Source organism: Hyposmocoma kahamanoa, unplaced genomic scaffold (genome assembly GCF_003589595.1).
Source record: "Hyposmocoma kahamanoa isolate Upper Pololo Valley unplaced genomic scaffold, ASM358959v1 211, whole genome shotgun sequence".
NCBI lineage: Eukaryota > Metazoa > Arthropoda > Insecta > Lepidoptera > Cosmopterigidae > Hyposmocoma > Hyposmocoma kahamanoa.
This window is the reverse complement of record NW_020653732.1, coordinates 5,884,186-5,893,919: the sequence shown is the minus strand read 5'-3', so window position 1 is coordinate 5,893,919 and position 9,734 is coordinate 5,884,186. Positions and strand designations below refer to the sequence as shown.

The 9,734-nt window shown below is 35.4% G+C and overlaps 1 protein-coding gene across 1 annotated transcript in view; it reads left to right on the top strand.

Moving 5' to 3' along the window:
* Positions 1-9,376, top strand: part of LOC113227582 (serine proteinase stubble) — a 62,889-nt gene extending 53,513 nt beyond the window's left edge. The window contains exons 8-10 of the mRNA XM_026460537.1: positions 1,081-1,196; positions 7,948-8,103; positions 8,883-9,376. Of these exons, the coding sequence (XP_026316322.1) occupies positions 1,081-1,196; positions 7,948-8,103; positions 8,883-9,046 (436 nt within the window). The 3' untranslated portion in view covers positions 9,047-9,376. The remainder of the gene's footprint in view (positions 1-1,080; positions 1,197-7,947; positions 8,104-8,882) is intronic.
* The last annotated feature ends 358 nt before the right edge of the window (positions 9,377-9,734 follow it).

Below are 9,734 nucleotides of genomic sequence, written 5' to 3'. Positions count from 1 at the left end.
TTTAGTTAATTCTAGACACTTTCTGAAAAATTGTCCGATTCCCTATTACTCACTTCCCGTGAAAGATTATTAAAATTATGTATAGATTAAAATTTATTACATACATCTAAACAATTAAATATATTGAAAAATAAAAGGGAAAAAATATTTTCATCTTACTCATTGACGTATCTTGTTCCGTTGCAATGGAGGTGATTTTCGAATAAAAATGTGTAGTCTGATGTGCCGTTATCCGTACATACTCAATAGTGAGGTCTGTTTTGTCCAGATCTAGGTCACGAAAAGTTTGTCTCATTTTGAGTTGAGTAGTTGTTTTTTAATTGTATCTTACAATAATCTAAGAATGGTTTCACTGACGTGTACAGAATCAAATTTTACGTTCAATAACAGAATAATCTTGAAAGTCACATATTTTGAGTTACAACACTATTGTAATAGCAGTGCGATATACTGTTACTAAACGTAAAAGTTGATTCTCCACACATCAATAAAACTGCCGTTAAAACATTGTTATAAACAATTAAAAGGTATCTACTTAACTCAAAATGAGACAAACTTTTTGTGACCTAGTTGACTTATGTCTGAAGGTGACGCGCGCAGTGGCAGTGCCCCTCAGATCTTTGCGATTTAAAGCTGTGAGTGGCATTGCAACTATTTCTATAGATATAGATTCTTTTTTGTTGGAAAGAGGGTAGGTGCTCCATAATGGTCCCATTTCATTTTGAAAAAAATCATCCACCTCTAAGGGTCACGCATGAACATTCATTTTTGCAAATAGCGCCTAAATTTTACTTAAGGAACAATTATTGTAATGGTTGGTTTTGCTATTCTCCAATTCAAGGCGTTTTTCTCTCAATATACTTTGAGTAGTGAGAACCGATTTATATTATCTTCTGTGTCAAGTCCTGTATAGTGGCAAACTAGGTGATATTTCAATAAAACTTGGCAAATAGATGTAATTCCACGTACTTTTGAGGTCGGTTTTTTTAGTACTCTGTACTGAGATTATATTTTTATAAGACCGTCTCCATAAGAAGTTCTCCTTTAGTGACTCACTTTATGAAAACTTTTCAATTGCAGATTTTATGAGCCAGTCACGTTCCAGCCGAACATCCTACCCGTGTGTGTACCAGATGACGACGAAGACTTCGTTGGGAAGACTGCCTACGTCACTGGCTGGGGAAGACTTTATGATGGTGAATATTATTATTATTCTTTTCACATGCCTCAGGGTCTTTTTTTACTGTGCCTGTTGGTAATCGACATGCCTGTCCATATTAGGCTATTTATCAGTTTTAAAAAGTCAGAGAGTGCGTTATAAATTTTAATTGACATAGAATACGGACCCAAGTTGACCATTTGCAGTTTTGAAACTGTTGTTGCTAGCCTGCATTTGGGTTTTAATCCAAATTATTCTTGACAATTAGACACATTTGTAAAATATATATGCATGATAAAGTCAAGACATTATATTTGATGCAGTACTATTGGCAGCTGGTAAACGAGTCTATATTGTCGAGTATGCGAATACATTTCTTCTGTAACGCAAAAACTTTTTTGCGTCATTCCTGTCGCCCCACAACGCAACACCATAGCTAAGCCAGGCATGAGAATACGCGTAGTAAGCGCTAGTTGCTGTCTTAAGGTCAGTCGATTTTTTGAGTTCGTTTAGAGCATATGTGAAACTTGACAATTTACCAACAACTTTATTTACATGATCCTTCCAATTTAAATTGATGTCGATATTTATTCCTAAGAGGCAAAGGGAGTTTACAGAATCAGCGGAATGTTGTTAAATTTATACATTAAGTTTATAGGGCATTGCACTGCATTAATTTAGTTTTATTAAAATTAACTTCTAGCTTATGTTCATTAAGCCAGCTTGTTATTAATTTCAAATTTAAATTCAAAAGTTCTTGAAGTTTTGTAGTATTGGGGTAAGGTAGAATCATCGAAATGTCGTCGGCGAAGAGAATGCAAGGAATATCAAATTGATTGAGCAAGTCGTTGATATAAATTAAAAACAGCAAACATCCAAGGACGCTACCCTGGGGGATAGATCGACTTAACATTATCTTGTCAGACCTGACACCCCTAATAAATCCCGTCCTACGGTCATAGAATTCAACGTCGACGAATTGCATGCGTTGCCTTAAATAACTAACCAATTATGAGCTGCACCCCTCACGCCTATGTCATAAAGCTTGTTTAGCAAAATTGGATATAGAACCCTGTCATTAACCTTGCTCATATCCAATAGGATCCCAATTGCACGATGTTTGTCATTAAATATGTTCATTATTTCGTTGACGTAATTATAAATAGCAAGACCCGTAGAACGTCCCTTTCGAAAACCGTACTGCCTATTGTTAAATATTGCATATTTCTCACAAAACGAATAAACTCTATTGTGCATAATGGTCTGAAAAATTTTGGAAAACGTGGATAGGAGTGCTATTGGACGATAATTATCGCAACAAGTCCTATCGCTTTTTTGTACAGGGGCTTTACAACTGTTATTTTTAGTAGTTCTGGAAAAACTCCTACCGTAAGTGACACACGCCTTTATTAGTATTGGTGATAATTCGTCGTAGCCACTTCTTTTATTTTTCAATTTTCTAATTACATTGTAAATTTCTTTGGAATCAGTGAGACGTATAAATATTGAATTCTCAGAACGTTTGTCAACTGGTCGACCGACAGCAAAGGGCTCGTGTGGTACAGGGTGTGACTCCACTGATGTGAAGTAGCAGTTGAAATGGTTAGCAATTTTAACTAGGTCGTCAGTAACCAAATTATTTACGTTTAATGAAATATATTCTTTTTTTTCCTTTTTCGTTCCCTTATTTGTGTGTTCTCTTATTATTTGCCACATACTTTTTGTAATGTTGCTTGAATTTTTTATAATACCTTTATACTGTTCTTTCTTTGAGACATAAACTGCTTGTTTTAACAATTTTTCGTAAGTTTTGTGTTTTAGAATAGGGCTATTTGAACTAGAAGCTACAATTTTAAGTAAACGCTTATTTTTGCATGATATACTTTTTTAGGAATTGTGGTGTTGAGTATTTGTTGAATTTTATTATGAAATGCATTGAAGTTTGTATTTACATTTTCACTTTGTTTTATTAAATTGTCCCATTTTACTTTTTGAAGTTCAGATTTAAAGGTAGCAACGGTTTTTCCATTAAATGATCGTTTGTCTATGTACCAAAATTTCTTACCATTACTTGATTGTTTCGGAATTTTTATTAAGATTGCCTTGTGGTCTGAGAATCCGTAATCTTTGACTGTCATTTGTAAAGTTATGTTAGCATTATGTATGTTGGTAAATATTAGATCTATGCAAGTGGCAGAGGTTTGAGTGATTCTAGTCGGTTCCTTAATTTGTTGTATAAAGCTAAAGCTTTTCATAAAATTCGATAGATTTACGGTTGAAATATCTTGTACTAAAAAATTAACATTAAAATCTCCCCCGACAACAACATTTTTTTTAGTATCTTTTTTTGTTAAAAGACTTAATAGTTTTGACAGTGACTCGAAAAACAATTCAGGCATTCTATGTCTATTAGGCCAGTATAACACTGTTAAGACTAAATTTAATTTAGGTATTTCTATTGCACATGTTTCTATTACAAATTCTACTGAATGGCATGATAGATCTTTTCTTTCATTAAAGACAATATTTTCCTCCAACAATATACATACGCCACCTCCTTTGCGACTGGATCGACAAAAGTAGGATGTGAGTTGAAAGCCATTTTTTTGAAGAAGATCTAACTTTTTCTCCGTGATCCATGTTTCTATTAAGCAGATGGCTTGCACGTTCTCATCTTCCTGTGTGGCGACTTCCAGTATATGTCTTTTATTTTTCAGACTTCTAATGTTTTGAAACAATATGTTAAAGTTAGCGGCGAAAATTGTTCACAGAATTGTTTGTCTTATCATGATTTTCGAAATTCGTTTTACGCGCTTTGGGGGTCTTGCAGTAATTCTTCATTTATAGGGTTAAATGGTGCACTATGTTCAGAACGGTGATTCGTTGGTTAGGCGTGTGCTTTTTGCCATTTATGTATAGTATGTTATCAGTGATGTGTGCTCGCTGTCCGTTTCGTCGTGCTTTGATTAGGGTCTCAATCAACAACGTTCTATTTTTTTAGCGATTATATATACAGATATTCTGAGACTGCTATACCTGTTCCTTTGAAATAGTAACCGTGTTGTAATATGTTTTTGGTCATTTGTTGGTTCAACAGTTCGATGACTATAGGCCGTCGATTTCCTTTCTTTCCTATTCTTCTTATGTCTTCTAAATAGCCGGTGAGGTTAATGTTTAAAATATCCTGAAAAGCAAATATTATTCTATCACGTAGTTCATATTCTTCTTCCCAGGGGTGCTTCTCAAAACCATATAAAACAATTTTTTTCTTAATGTCGTTTTGATAAGAACTTTGTTGATAATTATCATTACACTTATTGTTAATGCTCTGTAGCACTTGACGCATCTCATTTATTTCTAGTTCCAATTTTTTACTTGTACTTTCTAAAATTTCAACACTAGTTTTTAGTAACTTCTGTTCCGTGTTTTGTTATTGTGGTTCTGGGATGCTAGAGTTTTGTTTTGACTCCGATGTAATAGTTTTAAATTCCGACTTGGTAAGTTCTCGCATCTCAGCAACTAACTGCTCCTTTAAATGATTAAACTTTTTATCTAATAAATTTTCCCATTGTTTCACAGTCGATAAACAGTTTATAGTATTTTTAGTGTCAGTTTCAACGTTTATTTGTAGTATGTCTCCTAAAATGCTGGAGTCATTATCAAGTTGATACTTGCTGTCATTCATAAAACTAGTCTTTTTTCTTTGTGTGACATTGTTATGACTTGGGGAGCGATAGGCCTCAGTTTTGTCTAAAATGCTACTAGAAGAAATTTTTAAGTCACGTATTGGCGTAATTGTGTTACTTGTTTTGGGCATCTTACTTCGACAAGTTTGGCATAACCAGTATTTTGTCCGCTCCGGTGACATAGTGTTATAGAAACGCTGTACACTAACATTTGCGCAGTCCAAGTCATAATGTTCAAGGCATTTACAACAAGTGAGATACTGTTCATCGGTAATAATTTGTAAGCAGCCACCGCATTTCAATTTTGGTAACGCCATCTTTAGTCACCTTGTAATAATTAATGATGGATTGTCGCCTCGTGTGTTAAATAGTTGAAGCGATTGACAAACTATCGATTCCTAGTCAACCCTTTGCTTGGCCATGTAGGTCTTCCGTGTTTCGCTAGATGGAGAGTTATTTTTTTTAAACAAATCTGCGTCGGCGCTTAGGTTTGAACTCGCGTTCGCTGGATAGCAGTCTCACTGTGTGACCACTAGACCAAGAGGCTATTGACGTCTCGGAGCGAAATTTCAAATGTCTTTCAAATGTCTGTTTTTTTGCACAGTTTTAGAATGGAGTCCAAAGTTCAACGAATACATTCAATATTTAACGGTTTTGGTAATCATACACTGTATCACGTGATATATAGACTAAATATTTATATTAAGGTGTTAACTTCATCAATCATCAAATCAATCATTAAATCATCGTGATCAATTAATTTGTTCATCTAATAACTTTTGAATTTACAAACTGTTCTTCTCACAAACACTAATTGACCATATTTGTGGAGGTTCGAAGTACTATGTCACAGTTTTTTTTCCAAATAACACATAAGAACTATTTTACTAAAACTCACAAGAAAACAATAAGTACACTCCCAGTAGCGCCCTCAGACGAAAAAAAACTAACGTAAAGTACCCATAGAATATAGCGTTTGTCTTGTAAATGTTCGATGTAAGCTTGAGTTTCAAAATCAAAATCAAATCAAAATCAAAATAATCTTTATTCCATAGGTAAACATTATTACACTTGAAATCGTCACAATGGTTAAACTCTACCGCTCATTCGTAAGGCAGATTCCCCTGAGAAGAATGAGCAAGAAACTCTAGGGGTTGCTCTTTGTAAATAACATTTACAATATTTTTTTTTATTTGAAACATCAGAGATCGAGACTACCTCCATGAGCTAAACGGGTTACTACCACGGATTTTTGTCATCCAAGTACGCAGAAGTTGTATAATAACCTTTAGTATAAAGTTTTTGTTTCACTATAGTTTTAAACCTCGTGAAAAGCAAATTTTGTATATCAACCGGAATCTCGTTATAGAAGCGTATACATTGCCCCTTAAATGATTTTTTGACTTTGTGAAGACGACTATCAAGAAAAGCTAGTTTATTTCTATTCCTCGTATTAATGTTATGTCTGTCACTATTTTTCATAAATAAATTACTATTCCTTTTAACATAAATTACATTTTCATAAATGTACTGTGAGGCTAGTGTAAGAATGTTAATTTCCTTAAACTTATCTCTCAAAGATACTTTGGGGCCCAGATTGTAAATTGCCCTAACTGCACGTTTCTGCAGGACAAAGATTCTATTGATATCGGCGGCATTACCCCAAAGCAAAATGCCGTATGTCATTAAAGTTTCTTTTTCTATCGTGATAACTTTTAGGAATCGTGTTTTCGCACCGCATAGTAATCAGTGTATATTCTCCATTTTACTATGTATTTTATACAAAGTGATTGAATCAACACTTTCCCTGTAATGCGGAATCAACCAAAGCAATTTGAGATAGTATATATAGACTCTTCAATCGCAAAGATCTGAGGGGCACTGCCACTGCGCCCATCACACGTGAGATAAGTTGACTTGAATTGAGTTGAGTTCCATTTTTACTTGTAGCTCCATTGACTTACAATTATATGGACGTCGGGTCCGCGCTAAAAAGTGTCCGAACTTATAGGGCGTTAAAATTGTATACAGAGCGTCATTCACGCTTTAGTCTTCGTTTGTTCGACTGACAGCGAAGCAAGCAAAATTAGACAGTACTGCGATGACATTACAATTTAAATTCAACGTTTTCGCTTTTTCATATTCCTTTACATGTCACTACGTTTAAATAGGTTGACTTGGGACATTTTTTTCGTGGTTTTTCTATTAGACCCGTCGTCCATTTATTTGTAAGTCTATGTGTAGCTCATACAAAAGTCAACTTTGCCATTAATCTTTTGGTTAGTTATCTACTACGTTATTTACATAGCGCCACTAGAATTACTTTAAAATCCCACTTCAACTTCCTAGGTAAGTTCTTTTTTATTTTTTTGTAACATCAAGTGACGGGACGAACAAGTCGTGCGCCTGATGGTAAGCTACACTCCTGTCCTTAACAGTTACAGTGCCACTCAGAGCTTTAAATTGGAAAGACCTGAGGGGCACTACCACTGAGCCCGTCACCCTGACACATAAGTTGACGAGTCCCATGTGCCTGTAATTTCACCAGCACCCTTACCCTTCAAAACCGGAACACAGTAATGTTGACATTACTGCTTGGCAGTAGAAATAGGTGAGGTGGCAGTACTACCCTGGACGAACTCTTTCACAAGGAGCTCTATTGCTACTTAAAATAATTTTATCTTACGGTGCAGTAAAACTATTTTAGGTAATCCGGAATTTGAAAAACTAATTTATTAATATTTGGTGGTTTTTAACCACTCTTTGTATCTATATATAGACATTTAGGCCTAAAAAAACACTGACAGCTGGTCGGGCTGTTGTCGGGTCGGGTGCATGGCTGGTGTAATTCCGTGTATTTATACGGACGACAACACACCACTCGCGGGCGCGAGGCGGACACAGGTCGGATCCCGCGCCCGCTCGTGATGTGTTGTCGTCCATATAAAAACACGGAATTACACCCGACGTGCACCCGACCCGACATGCGCCCGACCCGCACCCGTTCTCTGTGTTTTAAGCTTTTTCAAATTATTTTGAATACCCTATTCCGGCCATTGATTATGAGTCACAAATTAAGCATTACATTCTCATATTCCACAGAGGGTCCCCTCCCAAGCGTGTTACAAGAAGTGCAAGTGCCGGTCATCAACAACACAGCTTGCGAGGCTATGTACCGGGCTGCAGGATACAACGAACACATACCCAACATTTTCATATGCGCTGGATGGAAAACGGGTGGATCTGACAGTTGTGAAGGTGTGTATCTTTCGTGAAAGAGAGAGAAGAACATGCTCTAGAAAATTCAGAAAAGATTACTTCCCATATTTACGTTATACAGGGTGTAATCGTTAAATTTGCCCAGGCTTATTCCATAAATACAAGAGATATGAAATACCTTATGAAAATCTATGTTAACTAAAAGTATAAATGACATCAATAACTTTTTAATAATAAAACCAGAAATATCCAAAATGTTAACATTAAACGCTCTTCTTAATTTAATAAGACAGTCGTAGTTCTGTTAAATGTGGCTAGTCGCGCATATGAACATATACCAGAACGTTTAACTGAAATCAAAAGACGATTGAAGTCGTTATTTTTCAAATTAAACGCTCTATTTCATGTGGCCAGTGGTTCAAATGAACATCGAAAACAAAAGACGACTAAGTCGTTCTTTTTTTCAAATAAAACGTTCTCATAATGTATATAGTTCTTATGAACATATACCAGAATTTTTAATCGAAACCAAAAAACGATTGACATCGTTCTTTTTTTCAAATTAAACGTTCTGATACATGTTGCCCGGGGTTCATGTGAACGTTGTTATCATAATTCAACCTTTTCTTAAGGTTCATCTAAATATGTTTATGCATGTATATTGTATACTCGTCAAGAATATTGTATTGAAAACGAAACATTACATATAACAAACCAACATTTCGGGCTCTTTGCAGACACATATAGGCGATTTTTTTTTCATTTCCAATGTGCATCCTGAAACTGAACTCGATGTCATACTTTATTTTATGATGCAGGTGACAGCGGCGGCCCAATGGTAGTGCAAAGAAGCCGCGATAAGCGGTTCGTCCTCGGTGGCATCATCTCGTGGGGCATCGGCTGCGCAGAGCCCAACCAGCCCGGAGTCTACACACGAATCTCCGAATTCAGGGATTGGATCAACCAGATTTTACAATTCTAAAACCTTCCAACAAGTTCTGGAATATTGTCAAGACTGTGACACGCGAGACGTTTCGTACAAAATAATATGCGACTAACTGCGTTCCGGATGTACTGTCGTTTCGTATACAAGATTACATTTTTAGCAATCATTGACTATATAATAGCTATGATAGACAGGCTGATTTTGTAGTCACCTCGTGCAAAAGACTAATAATCTTGTTTTGGTTTTTTTGTCTAGATTTTAGGACTAAAGGGTTAATTTTTTCTACCTAATTTCTGTGACAATTAAGTATTCAAGTATATTATCGTGAAATGTTAAATATTATTTCTGGATACTACACTAGACTATTAAATAATTCTTCTTCGAAATTAATAAGAGGAAATTAACCTGAAAATTACATATGGCCCCATTCATAATGAAGCGTTGGGCTTGATTGCGGGCTACGCGTGTTGATTAAATGTATGAAAATTTTAAATCGGCGGAAATTTTTTTAAATATATTTTTCAGAACAAATAGCAATAATGGAATTAAATTGGAAAAAATATTCAGAAAAACATTTTTTTATCTGAAAAATAGATTTTTCAAAATGGATATTTTTCCATAACCCAATTCTAGGCACGTGCCACATTCATGAAGTGCTATCTCTAAAAAAAATTATACCTGGCGTACGCACGCTCCTGAGTACGTTCTTTCGTCATGGGGTGCA